This window comes from Nerophis ophidion, linkage group LG24 (genome assembly GCF_033978795.1).
Source record: "Nerophis ophidion isolate RoL-2023_Sa linkage group LG24, RoL_Noph_v1.0, whole genome shotgun sequence".
Lineage (NCBI taxonomy): Eukaryota > Metazoa > Chordata > Actinopteri > Syngnathiformes > Syngnathidae > Nerophis > Nerophis ophidion.
This window is the reverse complement of record NC_084634.1, coordinates 38,643,956-38,658,783: the sequence shown is the minus strand read 5'-3', so window position 1 is coordinate 38,658,783 and position 14,828 is coordinate 38,643,956. Positions and strand designations below refer to the sequence as shown.

The 14,828-nt window shown below is 41.4% G+C and overlaps 1 protein-coding gene across 1 annotated transcript in view; it reads left to right on the top strand.

The window, feature by feature from the left end:
• The first annotated feature begins 1,338 nt into the window (after positions 1-1,338).
• ezrb (ezrin b) overlaps positions 1,339-14,828 on the top strand; it is a 92,286-nt gene continuing 78,796 nt past the window's right edge. The window contains exon 1 of the mRNA XM_061885997.1: positions 1,339-1,502. Coding sequence (XP_061741981.1) covers positions 1,491-1,502 — 12 coding nt within the window. The 5' untranslated portion in view covers positions 1,339-1,490. The remainder of the gene's footprint in view (positions 1,503-14,828) is intronic.

The window sequence follows — 14,828 nt, the reverse complement described above, 5'->3', positions numbered from 1 at the left end:
TTTTCCCATTCTTGTTTTATGTAGAGCTTCAGTCCTTCAACAGTCCGGGGTCTCCGCTGTCGTATTTTATGCTTCATAATGCACCACACATTTTCCATGGGAGACAGGTCTGGACTGCAGGCGGGCCAGAAAAGTACCCGCACTCTTTTTTTTACAAAGCCACACTGTTGTAACACGTGCTGAATGTGGCTTGGCATTGTCTTGCTGAAATAAGCAGGGGCGTCCATGAAAAATACGGCGCTTAGATGGCAGCATATGTTGTCCCAAAACTTGTATGTACCTTTTAGCATTAATGGTGCCTTCACAGTTGTGTAAGTTACCCATGCCTTGGGCACTAATGCACCCCCATACCATCACACATGCTGGTTTTTGAACTTTGCGTCGATAACGATCTGGATGGTTCGCTTCCCCTTTGGTCCAGATGACACGATGTCGAATATTTTCAAAAACTATTTGAAATGTGGACTCGTCAGACCGCAGAACACTCATCCGCTTTGCATCAGTCCATTTTAGATGATCTCGGGCGCAGAGAAGCCGGCGGCGTTTCTGGATGTTGTTGATAAATGGCTTTCGCTTTGCGTAGTAGACCTTTAACTTGCACTTACAGATGTAGCGACCAACTGTATTTAGTGACAGTGGTTTTCTGAAGTGTTCCTGAGCCCATGTGGTGATATCCTTTAGAGATTGATGCCGGTTTTTGATACAATCGAAGGTCACGGTCATTCAATGTTGGTTTCCGGCCATGCCGCTTACGTGGCGTGATTTCTCCAGATTCTCTGAACCTTTTGATGATATTATGGAGCGTAGATGTTGAAATCCCTAAATTTCTTGCAATTGCACTTTGAGAAACGTTGTTTTTAAACTGTTTGACTATTTGCTCACGCAGTTGTGGACAAAGGGGTGTACCTCGCCCCATCCTTTCTTGTGAAAGACTGAGCATTTTTGGGGAAGCTGTATTTATACCCAATCATGGAACCCCCATGTTCCCAATAAGTGTTTGATGAGCATCCCTAATTTTTATCAGTATTTATTGCCACCTTTCCCAACTTCTTTGTCACGTGTTGCTGGCTTTAAATTCTAAAGTTGATGATTATTTGCATAAAAAGAAATGTTTATCAGTTTGAACATCAAATATGTTGTCTTTGTAGCATATTCAACTGAATATGGGTTGAAAAGGATTAGCAAATCATTGTATTCTGTTTATATTTACATCGAACACAATTTCCCAACTCATATGGAAACGGGGTTTGTGTTTTGAAAATCCGGCATTGTAATTTCCGGCGCTGTGCTTGCTTCCTGTCGCCAGCTTTGTTATGCGTGTGACGCTGCAGCAATGCTGCTTAGGTGCCTTGCAGTCTCCTATATGTGACAGGCAAGTGGCTCAAACTTGTTTCTCCTCTTTCTCTCTCTTCAGGAAGGCACTGCGACGACACCGTGTCTGACTTTTATCCCCGTTCTTCTTACTTGAAATCCGGCAAAAAGAAGACAAAATGCCGAAACCGGTAAGTTTTTGATTGATTGATTGATTGATTGAAACTTGTATTAGTAGATTGCACAGTACAGTACATATTCCCTACAATTGACCACTAAATGGTAACACTCCAATAAGTTTTTCCACTTTTTTAAGTCGGGTTCCACGTTAATCAATTCATGGAAGAGTAACTTTAGTCCTGATTGATATTTTAAAATGTACTGTACAATCAACCCCCAAAACACATGTAACTTTAACTCACTTTAAAAGCAGCCAGGATACATGACGTCAGATTTCCTTAAAAAGTATTTGCATTGTATTTATTTTTTGTTGACTTTCAGAATGCAAGTGTATAGACAGTTTTGCTAAATTATGCATTTGACCTCTACAGTGAATTATTGCAGTGAAGCAGGGTAACACGACATTTTTAAGACATGCTTCAAAATACTGACTAATTTGGATTTAAAAGTTTTATTATCAAAAGCTAGACATGTACGGGGATGCCTTTTGGGGCCCTGTTTTCAGACAGTTTGACGTATTTTGGTGGGGCAAAGGGTCCCAGCAGGTGTCCCCGGGGAATGGGATGCCTTTTGGGGCCCTATTTTCAGACAGTTTGACGTATTTTGGTGGGGCAAAGGGTTCTGGTAGATGTCCCCGGGAATTTAGAATGAAGTGAAGTGAAGTGAATTATCTTTATATAGCGCTTTTCTCTAGTGACTCAAAGCGCTTTACATAGTGAAACCCAATATCTAAGTTACATTTAAACCAGTGTGGGTGGCACTGGGAGCAGGTGGGTAAAGTGTCTTGCCCAAGGACACAACGGCAGTGACAAGGATGGCGGAAGCGGGAATCGAACCTGCAACCCTCAAGTTGCTGGCAGGGCCACTCTACCGACTGAGCTATACCGCACCAAACAATGGACTCATTCCCTTGTTCCAGCCCATGGAAGCTGAGGGGAGCAGTGAGCAGCAACGGTGGCCGCGCTCGGGAATCATTTTGGTTAATGCCTATTGGGGCCCTATTTTCAGACAGTTTGACGTGTTTTGGTGGGGCAAAGGGTTCCAGCAGGTGTTCCCGGGGAATGGGATGCATTTTGGGGCCCTATTTTCAGACAGTTTGACGTGTTTTGGTGGGGCAAAGGGTTCCGGTAGATGTCCCCGGGAATTTAGAATGCCTATTGGGGCCCTATTTTCAGACAGTTTGAAGTGTTTTGGTGGGGCACAGGGTCCCAGCAAGTGTCCCCGGGAAATGGGGTGCCTTTTGGGGCCCTATTTTAAGACAGTTTGACATATTTTGGTGGGGCACAGGGTCCCAGCAAGTGTCCCCGGGAAATGGGGTGCCTTTTGGGGCCCTATTTTCAGACAGTTTGACGTATTTTGGTGGGCCGCAGGGTTCCAGCAGGTGTTCCCGGGGAATGGGGTGCCTTTTGGGGCCCTATTTTCAGACAGTTTGACGTATTGTGGTGGGCCACAGGGTTCCAGCAGGTGTTCCCGGGGAATGGGATGCATTTTGGGGCCCTATTTTTAGACAGTTTGACCTGTTCTATAAGAGGATCCCAGCAGGTGTCCCCAGGGAATGGGATGCCTTTTTGGGTCCTATTTTCAGACAGTTTGATGTGTTCTGGTGGGCCGCAGGGTTCCAGCAGGTGTTCCCGGGGAATGGGGTGCATTTTGGGGCCCTATTTTCAGACAGTTTGACGTGTTTTGGTGGGGCAAAGGGTTCCAGCAGGTGTTCCCGGGGAATGGGATGCATTTTGGGGCCCTATTTTCAGACAGTTTGACGTGTTTTGGTGGGGCAAAGGGTTCCGGTAGATGTCCCCGGGAATTTAGAATGCCTATTGGGGCCCTATTTTCAGACAGTTTGAAGTGTTTTGGTGGGGCACAGGGTCCCAGCAAGTGTCCCCGGGAAATGGGGTGCCTTTTGGGGCCCTATTTTAAGACAGTTTGACATATTTTGGTGGGGCACAGGGTCCCAGCAAGTGTCCCCGGGAAATGGGGTGCCTTTTGGGGCCCTATTTTCAGACAGTTTGACGTATTTTGGTGGGCCGCAGGGTTCCAGCAGGTGTTCCCGGGGAATGGGGTGCCTTTTGGGGCCCTATTTTCAGACAGTTTGACGTATTGTGGTGGGCCACAGGGTTCCAGCAGGTGTTCCCGGGGAATGGGATGCATTTTGGGGCCCTATTTTTAGACAGTTTGACCTGTTCTATAAGAGGATCCCAGCAGGTGTCCCCAGGGAATGGGATGCCTTTTTGGGTCCTATTTTCAGACAGTTTGATGTGTTCTGGTGGGCCGCAGGGTTCCAGCAGGTGTTCCCGGGGAATGGGGTGCATTTTGGGGCCCTATTTTCAGACAGTTTGACGTGTTTTGGTGGGGCAAAGGGTTCCGGTAGATGTCCCCGGGAATTTAGAATGCCAATTGGGGCCCTATTTTCAGACAGTTTGACGTATTTTGGTGGGGCACAGGGTCCCAGCAAATGTCCCCGGGAAATGGGGTGCCTTTTGGGGCCCTATTTTCAGACAGTTTGACGTATTTTGGTGGGCCGCAGGGTTCCAGCAGGTGTTCCCGGGGAATGGGATGCATTTTGGGGCCCTGTTTTCAGACAGTTTGACGTGTTCTATAAGAGGATCCCAGCAGGTGTCCCCAGGGAATGGGATGCCTTTTTGGGTCCTATTTTCAGACAGTTTGACGTATTTTGGTGGGCCGCAGGGTTCCAGCAGGTGTTCCCGGGGAATGGGGTGCATTTTGGGGCCCTATTTTCAGACAGTTTGACGTACTTTGGTGGGGAAGAGGGTTTCAGCAGGTGTTCCCGGGGAATGGGGTGCATTTTGGGGCCCTATTTTCAGACAGTTTGACGTACTTTGGTGGGGAAGAGGGTTTCAGCAGGTGTTCCCAGGTAATGGGATGCATTTTGGGGCCCTATTTTCAGACAGTTTGACGTGTTTTGGTGGGGCAAAAGGTTCCGGTAGATGTCCCCGGGAATTTAGAATGCCTATTGGGGCCCTATTTTCAGACAGTTTGAAGTGTTTTGGTGGGCCGCAGGCTTCCAGCAGGTGTTCCTGGGGAATGGGGTGCCTTTTGGGGCCCTATTTTAAGACAGTTTGACGTATTTTGGTGGGCCGCAGGGTTCCAGCAGGTGTTCCCGGGGAATGGGGTGCCTTTTGGGGCCCTATTTTCAGACAGTTTGACGTATTGTGGTGGGCCACAGGGTTCCAGCAGGTGTTCCCGGGGAATGGGATGCATTTTGGGGCCCTGTTTTCAGACAGTTTGACCTGTTCTATAAGAGGATCCCAGCAGGTGTCCCCAGGGAATGGGATGCCTTTTTGGGTCCTATTTTCAGACAGTTTGATGTGTTCTGGTGGGCCGCAGGGTTCCAGCAGGTGTTCCCGGGGAATGGGGTGCATTTTGGGGCCCTATTTTCAGACAGTTTGACGTGTTTTGGTGGGGCAAAGGGTTCCGGTAGATGTCCCCGGGAATTTAGAATGCCTATTGGGGCCCTATTTTCAGACAGTTTGACGTATTTTGGTGGGGCACAGGGTCCCAGCAAATGTCCCCGGGAAATGGGGTGCCTTTTGGGGCCCTATTTTCAGACAGTTTGACGTATTTTGGTGGGCCGCAGGGTTCCAGCAGGTGTTCCCGGGGAATGGGATGCATTTTGGGGCCCTGTTTTCAGACAGTTTGACGTGTTCTATAAGAGGATCCCAGCAGGTGTCCCCAGGGAATGGGATGCCTTTTTGGGTCCTATTTTCAGACAGTTTGATGTGTTCTGGTGGGCCGCAGGGTTCCAGCAGGTGTTCCCGGGGAATGGGGTGCATTTTGGGGCCCTATTTTCAGACAGTTTGACGTACTTTGGTGGGGAAGAGGGTTTCAGCAGGTGTTCCCAGGTAATGGGATGCATTTTGGGGCCCTATTTTCAGACAGTTTGACGTGTTTTGGTGGGGCAAAAGGTTCCGGTAGATGTCCCCGGGAATTTAGAATGCCTATTGGGGCCCTATTTTCAGACAGTTTGAAGTGTTTTGGTGGGCCGCAGGCTTCCAGCAGGTGTTCCTGGGGAATGGGGTGCCTTTTGGGGCCCTATTTTAAGACAGTTTGACGTATTTTGGTGCGCCGCAGGGTTCCAGCAGGTGTTCCCGGGGAATGGGGTGCCTTTTGGGGCCCTATTTTCAGACAGTTTGATGTGTTTTGGTGGGCCGGAGGGTTCCAGCAGGTGTTCCCGGGGAATGGGGTGCCTTTTGGGGGCCTATTTTCAGACAGTTTGACGTATTTTGGTGGGCCGCAGGGTTCCAGCAGGTGTTCCCGGGGAATGGGAAGCATTTTGGGGCCCTGTTTTCAGACAGTTTGACCTGTTCTATAAGAGGATCCCAGCAGGTGTCCCCAGGGAATGGGATTCCTTTTTGGGTCCTATTTTCAGACAGTTTGATGTGTTCTGGTGGGGAAGAGGGTTCCAGCAGGTGTTCCCGGGTAATGGGATGCATTTTGGGGCCCTATTTTCAGACAGTTTGACGTGTTTTGGTGGGGCAAAGGGTTCCGGTAGATGTCCCCGGGAATTTAGAATGCCTATTGGGGCCCTATTTTCAGACAGTTTGAAGTGTTTTGGTGGGGCACAGGGTCCCAGCAAATGTCCCCGGGAAATGGGGTGCCTTTTGGGGCCCTATTTTCAGACAGTTTGACGTATTTTGGTGGGCCGCAGGGTTCCAGCAGGTGTTCCCGGGGAATGGGGTGCCTTTTGGGGCCCTATTTTCAGACAGTTTGATGTGTTTTGGTGGGCCGGAGGGTTCCAGCAGGTGTTCCCGGGGAATGGGGTGCCTTTTGGGGCCCTATTTTCAGACAGTTTGACGTATTTTGGTGGGCCGCAGGGTTCCAGCAGGTGTTCCCGGGGAATGGGGTGCCTTTTGGGGCCCTATTTTCAGACAGTTTGATGTGTTTTGGTGGGCCGGAGGGTTCCAGCAGGTGTTCCTGGGGAATGGGGTGCCTTTTGGGGCCCTATTTTCAGACAGTTTGACGTATTGTAGTGGGCCGGAGGGTTCCAGCAGGTGTCCCCGGGGAATGGGGTGCCTTTTGGGGCCCTATTTTCAGACATTTTGACGTATTCTGGTGGGGCAGAGGGTTCCAGCAGGTGTTCACAGGAAGTGGGAGCCCTTTTGGGTCCCTATTTTTTCAGACAGTTTTTGCGGGATGATCCCCCATTTGGCTAAGATAAGTGCATTTGTCTAATTTAGTCATAAACAAGATATCTGTCATGTCATTTATTTCCCCCCCCCATTAAAGCAAAGGTGTCAACCTTGATTTCATGGAGGACCACATCGCAGTTATGGCTGCCCTCAGGGTGCCACATCTAACATTAAATATATAAATATACATATACAACGATTCGACTCATGAAATTATTACACAATTGACTATGCATTTGATTATATATTTTACCTATGATGTAAAAAAATAAACATAATTTTACTATAAACTGGTATTTACAGCGTAAAACAGTACCACTAATTTTTAAGGTAACATTTTTAGGCAATTTTTTGCTGTAAAATCTACAATTAATTGAAATTTACTGGGTAATGTGCTTTTTGTTTGATTGTTTGATTGATTGATTGAGACTTGTATCAGTAGATTGTACAGTACAGTACATATTCCGTACAATTGACCACTAAATGGTAACACCCCAATTAGTTTTTCAACTTGTTGAAGTCTGCGCCCAAGTTAATCAATTCATGCTAATGATTTGAATTACACAATTGTCCATGCATTTTGATTATATATTTTACCTATGATGTAAAAGAATACAAATAATTTCACTGTAAATCGGTATGGTATTTACAGCAAAAAAACAGTACTACTGTTTTTCAAGGTAACATTTTTTGGCAATTTTTTGCTGTAAAATTTACAATTGATTGAAATATAATGGATAAAGTGCTTTGAAATCAAATGTCAAGCAGGTAGTTGAGTATTTTTTTTCCTACAAATGGAATTTGTTGCATTATTAGATAATATTAAAGTTGAAAATATATGCAATTGCATGAAGTACATGTATTTTATTAAAATGGAAAGAGCAAATAGATTTGCTAAAAATGACTAAAAGTACTTTCTTGACACATATTATTTCCAGGCTTTGGCAAAGCGCTATAAAACAATGTGGCATTTGAATTTGATACATGCGCATTGAAGGGAAATGATGATGAATATAGGCATTGTTGGTTTGCTGTCATCGGTTGACTTAAAAATAAAAGTAAGGTCGTGACATTTACTATCATGTTGCTCAAACAAAGAGAATTAAACTTTTTTTTTTAAAGGTAACCAACAAAAAAAAAGGGTCTGTCATGTTTTCCAAACAGGTCAGGTTTGCCCCTGACTTGCTTGCCCCACCCATGCCTGCTGACTACTGACAGTGCAATACTTGCACAGGTTTGGAAACACGGCATTTAGACCTGCTATTTACGCAGTAGTTCCATGAGGTAAATGTATATACAAAATAATATCTGATAATATGGTCGAAAAGAGGTCTTTCTATCCCGGGTGGTTGCTTAGTTAGGAAAAAAGGCCTCCAGGTTGCCATGTGTGTCACTGTGGGAATGACATCACTCTTGTGAAAGTTGCTTTTAGAGCCACGTCACCGGAAATACTTTTTTTTTTCCCCCTGAATGATCTCATTGTTTACTTTTAGACCAGCATGTTGTCAGGACATCAGAATTACTAATGTAGAGATCGTATGCGCAGTGCTTCTAGAAATGTGCGACGTGGCAATTGTGCCAATTCCCGCAAATTCAACCAATTGTGGCGATTTATGCGCGGCCTCACAAATTTGCCCGCAACTTCCCCGCACGGAGTCATTGTCTCCAATCAAATTTGTCTTGGAGTGGCGCTCAAACATGCTAACAACTGTCTAATCAATTTTTTTTTTCGAACAATGTCATCTATCTTCTTCCGCTTATCCGAGGTCGGGTTTACGGGGGCAGCAGCCTAAGCAGGGAAGCCCAGACTTCCCTCTCCCCAGCCACTTCGTCCAGCTCTTCCCGGGGGATCCCGAGGTGTTCCCAGGCCAGCCGGGAGACATAGTCTTCCCAATGTGTCCTGGGTCTTCCCCGTGGCCTCCTAAGGAGGCGTTCGGGTGGCATCCTGACCAGATGCCCGAACCACCTCATCTGGCTCCTCTCCATGTGGAGGCGCAGCGGCTTTACTTTGAGCTCCTCCCGGACGACAGAGCTGCTCACCCTATCTCTAAGGGAGAGACCCGCCACCCGGCGGAGGAAACTCACTTCGGTCTTGTCCTTTCGGTCATAACCCAAAATTGAGAGCTTTTCCTTCCGGCTCAGCTCCTTCTTCACCACAACGGATGGATACAGCGTCCGCATTATTGGAGACGCTGCCTGTCGATCTCACCATCCACTCTTCCCTCACTCGTGAACAAGACTCCGAGGTACTTGAAGTCCTCCACCTAAGGCAGGGTCTCCAATGTGTCAAATTGTTACTGCTCCTACACAGCTCAAACGTACTTACCATCTGTCTACAGCAGTGTTTTTCAACCTTTTTTGAGCCAAGGCACAGGTGTTGTGTTGAAAAAACGCAGAGGCACACCACCAGCAGAAATCATTAAAAAACTAAACTCAGTTGACAGTAGAAATTCGTCGTCGTAATTGTTGGATATGACTTAAAAGCATAACCAAGCAAAGCTCTTGTCTCAAAGTAGGTCGACTGTCACATCACGCCCTGACTTATTTTGAGTTTTTTGCTGTTTTCCTGTGTGTAGTGTTTTAGTCTATTTTGGTGGCCATTTCTCTTTTTTTGGTATTTTCCTGTAGCACTTTCATGTCTTCCTTTTGAGCGGTATTTCCCACATCTAATTTGTTTTAGCAATCAAGAATATTTTAGTTGTTATTACCCTTCTTTGTGGGAACATTGTTGATTGTCATGTCATGTTGGGATGTACATTGTCTTTGCTCCACAGTAAATCTTTGCTGTCGTCCAGCATTCTGTTTTTGTTTACTTTGTAGCCAGTTCAGTTTTAGTTTTGTTCTGCATAGCCTTCCCTACGCTTCAATGCCTTTTCTTTGCGGCACTCACCTTTTTGTTAATTTTAGGTTTAAGCGTTAGAGAGCTTTTGACCTGCTGTTTCCGACATCTACAAAGCAAATAGCTATCGGCTGCCACCCATTGATATGGAAGAGTATTACATGGTTGAAAAACAATGATCTACAGCACTAAGCCTTCCCGGTATTAACACAATAGCATCCTCCCTTTCCAGTTTACATGTATTTATATATTTACTTAACCTTTATTTATCCAGGGTAAGGCAAGAACAGATTCTCTTTTGCAATGGCGATCTATCAGAGATGTTGAAGTGTGATGATAATCTCTCGTCGTCTCTTTTATCTACGAAAAAAATAGCGCTATAGATAGTTTTCAACAATTCACAATTGCTCGCAAAAGTGCCCGGGTAAATGTGTTGGAACATAAATAAATGTTTAAGTTTTCAAGCTTAAAATGGAGAATGTCTGCAACTTGAAGGCCACACAGCAGACATCTGACAATCTGGAGGTCTTCAGTGTTGTTTCTTCCTGTAATTATAATGAATTATTACTATTGTTTGATTGTTTAAAAACGTGATCATTATATTTCAGTTGTGTTATTATTAGAGTTTGTTTTGTAAAAATGGAATCCCTAGAATTATACTGTAGAGCTTATGGATAGGGACCCACAGTTAAAATATACATCAACATAACATATACAAAATATGTAACAATGCAATTACAAAAAAATGAATATATTTAGAAAATCTAACCCATATATATATATATATATATATATATATATATATACATATATATATCAATACCCATTTAAAATTTCCTACCAACATGATTAGAGTTACAGAGAAGGAAGCTTTTAATCCACCCAATCAGTCTCATCTTATTATTCAAATTTCATTAGAAAATTGCATCCGCAATAATCACACCTTCTATAGAAAGGTCAGGCATAATTTATTAAAACTGCACTGCAATTAGACAAAGAGCTCTGAGCAAGTGCTTTTACTGCTATCTAGTGTCGATTTTTTAGGTCTTTAAAACACGTAAAACATCACTACAGTATTTATTTAATGGTTTTGATCTAATCCTGTGCTTTTTGAGGTTTATATATATATATATATATATATATATATATGTGTATATGTACTGTATGTATATATATATATGTATATATATATATATATATATATGTATGTATATGTATATACATATGTATTAATATATATAATCTATATAATTTTTATATATATACATGTATACATATATATATATATATATATATATATATATATATATGTATGTATACATATATGTATACATGTATACATATATATATATATATATATATATATATATATATATATATATATATATATATATATATATATATATATATATGTATATGTATATATATATATATATATATATATGAGTTGAGTTTATACCAAAATGGATACATGGATGATACAGCAGAGGATTGGGAGAATGTCATGTGGTCAGATGAAACCAAAATATAACTTTTTGGTATAAACTCAACTGGTGGTGTTTGGAGGAAGAAGAATACTGAGTTGTATCCCAAGAACACCATACCTACTGTGAAGCATGGGGGTGGAAACATCATGCTTTGGGGCTGTTTTTCTGCTAAGGGGACAGGACGATTGATCCGTGTTAAGGACAGAATGAATGGGGCCATGTATCGTGAGATTTGGAGCCAAAACCTCCTTCCATCAGTGAGAGCTTTGAATGGTTGACCAAATACTTATTTTCCACCATAATTTACGAATAAATTCTTTAAAATTCCTACAATGTGAATACCTGGATTTTTTTCCCCATTCTGTCTCTCACAGTTGAAGTGTACCTATGATGAAAATTACAGACCTCTGTCATCATTTTAAGTGGGAGAACTTGCACAATCGCTGGCTGACTAAATACTTTTTTGCCCCACTGTATATATGTGTATATATGTATGTATATTTACATGTGTATATAAATATATATTGTAACCTTAACATCAAAAAGCACATGATTAGATCAATAACATGAAATAAATACTAGTGTGTGAATGTGAGTGTAAATGTTGTCTGTCTATCTGTGTTGGCCCTGCGATGAGGTGGCGACTTGTCCAGGGTGTACCCTGCCTTCCACCCGATTGTAGCTGAGATAAGCGCCAGCGCCCCCCGCGACCCCGAAAGGGAATAAGCGGTAGAAAATGGATGGATGGAAAATGGATGTTTTACTATATATATATATATAAAATCACAATTCAATTTTAAAAAATGCCCCAAAACCTTACAACTTTTGTCGCAACTCTCCAAAAAAGGTGCCGCAAAGTCATGTAATCACAAAAAAAGCTTGCAAATTCCAAACTCATTAGGTATAAATAATTTAAAACATAACAATTAGACAAGAAGTTCTGAGTATGTGATTTTACTGCCATCTAGTTTCTACATTCAACTTAAGTCTATGAAATAAGTAAAACATTAATACTGTGTTTGTTTTTCAGTTTTTGTTGTAATCTTGTGCTTGTTGGAGTTAAAGTAACAGGAAAACCTAAAAAAAATTGATAACCAATTATTAAAATGAAGTTTCAGAACCTCAGAACTTTTGCTGCAACTCTGAAAAAGCTGCCGTGAAATCAGGCAATCACAAAAAAGCTTGCAAATTCCAAACTCATTAGTTATAACTAAAAAAAAAAAAACAGCACAGCGATTATTAGACAACAAGCTCTAAGTATGTGCTTTTACTGCCATTTAAGTCCGTAAAACAAGTCAAAACGCAAATGAAGTTAATGTTTTTCAACTTTTTGTCGGAATCTTGTGCTTTTTGAGGTTAAGGTAAGAAGAAAAACCTAAAAAAAATTGATAAGAAATTCTTAAAATCACAGAAAATGGATGGATGGACAGTTTAACGAAAAACAAAAGTCTAAAAACCTTGCAACTTTTGCCGCAACTCTGAAAAACCTTCGGCAAAGAGTTAGTGCTGCAAAGGGTTCTGGGTATTTGTTCTGTTGTGTTTATGTTGTGTTATGGTGTGGATGTTCTCCTGAAATGTGTTTGTCATTCTTGTTTGGTGTGGGTTTACAGTGTGGCGCATATTTATAACAGTGTTAAAGTTGTTTATACGGCCACCCTCAGTGTGACCTGTATGGCTGTTGACCAAGTAAGCTTTCATTCACTTGTGTGTAGGAAAACCCGTAGATATTATGTGATTGGACCGGCACACAAAGGCAGTGCCTTTTAAGGTTTATTGGCGCTCTGTACTTCTCCCTACGTCCGTGTACCACTCCGTACAGCGCCGTTTTAAAAAGTCATACATTTTACTTTTTCAAATCGATACCGATCATGTCCTATATCACATTTTAAAGCATTTATCGGCCGATAATATCGGCAGTTCGATATTATCGGACATCTTTTAAAGAAATCTTTAAAAATTGTAAGAAATTCATAATATCATGTTTAAAAATACGTCTTTAAACCTCGTAAATTTCGCTGCAACTCTCTAAAAAAAATGATGCTAATTCAGGCAATCAAAAAAAACAACTTGCAAAATCCATACTCATTAGTTCTAATGAATTAAAACAATACAGTGATTAGACAACAAGCTGAGTATGTGCTTTTACTGCCATCTTGTGTTTACTTTTAAGTCTATAAAAGGAATAAAGCATTAATTATTTGTTTTCCATTTTTTGTTGCAATTCTGTGCTTTTTTTTAGGTGAAGGTTTCAAGGAAAACCTTAAAACATTCTTAACAAATTCATCAAATCACAGCTTAGTTTAAAAAAAAAAAAAAACATCAAAACCTCCCAAATTTTGCCGCAACTCTTTGAAATATCTGTCGCAAATTCAGGCAATCACAAAAAGGCGTGCAAAATTCCGTATAGACTCTTCGAAATGAATCGACTGTCTGTGTCAAAGGACCACATTTGACCAAATTTGTTTTTATTTTAGCCACGGAAAATTACAACACATTCTTTCCTTGCGACAGAAAATGTCCCATTGAAATCCACATTTTGAAACCACATTTAATGCACATAAGCTCATGCAATCTTTTCTGTTAAGATCGCAATTGGATTCTTTATATCCATCCACCAGATGGTGCTACTTTTTCCCATTCAAAGCATGCAACAAAAAGTCTGTTGTCTTCCTGCTGGAATGGTAAACGTGTGTATAGGCATGTAATCAATAATCAATCAATGTTTATTTAAATAGCCCTAAATCACAAGTGTCTCAAAGGGCTGCAAAAGTCACAACGACATCCTCGGTTCAGATGTGTCAATTTCAGCTGGTTTCCCTTTAGTTTTGTTCTTATGCAGCTAAAAGAGTGGAGCTATGGGAACATAGTGGCTTTTTAATGGGCGTGTGTATTTCAGGCTGAAGTAAACCATTGACTTGGTTTAGGTGGAATATGAATATGTAATATTTTCACAACAGTTGCTGGGAAGGGGCTGTTTTTGTATTTTTTTGCGAAGGAATGTGTTTTATTTTGAGAACCTCTTATAGCAGGGGTGTCCAAAGTGCGGCCCGGGGGCCATTGAAGCTTATTGTTTAGTGGCCTGCCACACATTCTGGAAATGCTATTGCAAAAATAAATAAAAAAACACTACAAAAAGTATAATGAGGTGAAATCTAACAGGGAAAAGTTGCCATGCAGGCTGTTTGTTTTTTTTTTGTCTTTCTTTATTTTGCTCTTATTGCCAAGGCTAAAAAAAAAAAATTTTTTTTTTTTTTTTATAATGAATTATTGACCTATTTAATAAGGCTCCAATTACTTCAAATATTTCACTTTATAATATTTTATGTGGAAAATATTATGTGCATATATTGTGGTTGCCATATAAAAACAGTGTTTTCTTTTACAAAAGAGCATAAAACCAACAAAATAATAGTTCAAACGCAAAATCGACAGATATATCTGAAGTTGATCTCGTAACTTAAGTGTTGAAAGTAAAACAAATAATAATAGAAATGTATCACTTTATGAGTGGGGGACCTTTTGGATCCCAAAGATATTAAGTGGGATTTTATTTATTTTTTCACTGTTATTACTCAGAAATAATAATACATTTAAATCAATGCTGTCCCGCATTACTGATCTTTTTAGGGCTCCAATTACCTCAGATCAAACATTGCTCTCTGAATGTTTTGGGCAATGGGGGAAATACTGCATATTTCAGTTATACTATAAAAAACAAAGTTGTCTTTTTTTTTTTTTTTTACTTTATATCAACCTGAATTTGATGTAGAGATTTACTGTAAGTGTTACATAAAAAATTAAAATTATAATTTGACTTATTTTTAACATGTTAATGACGGAGACCCTCTATGGTCCCTGGGAGTC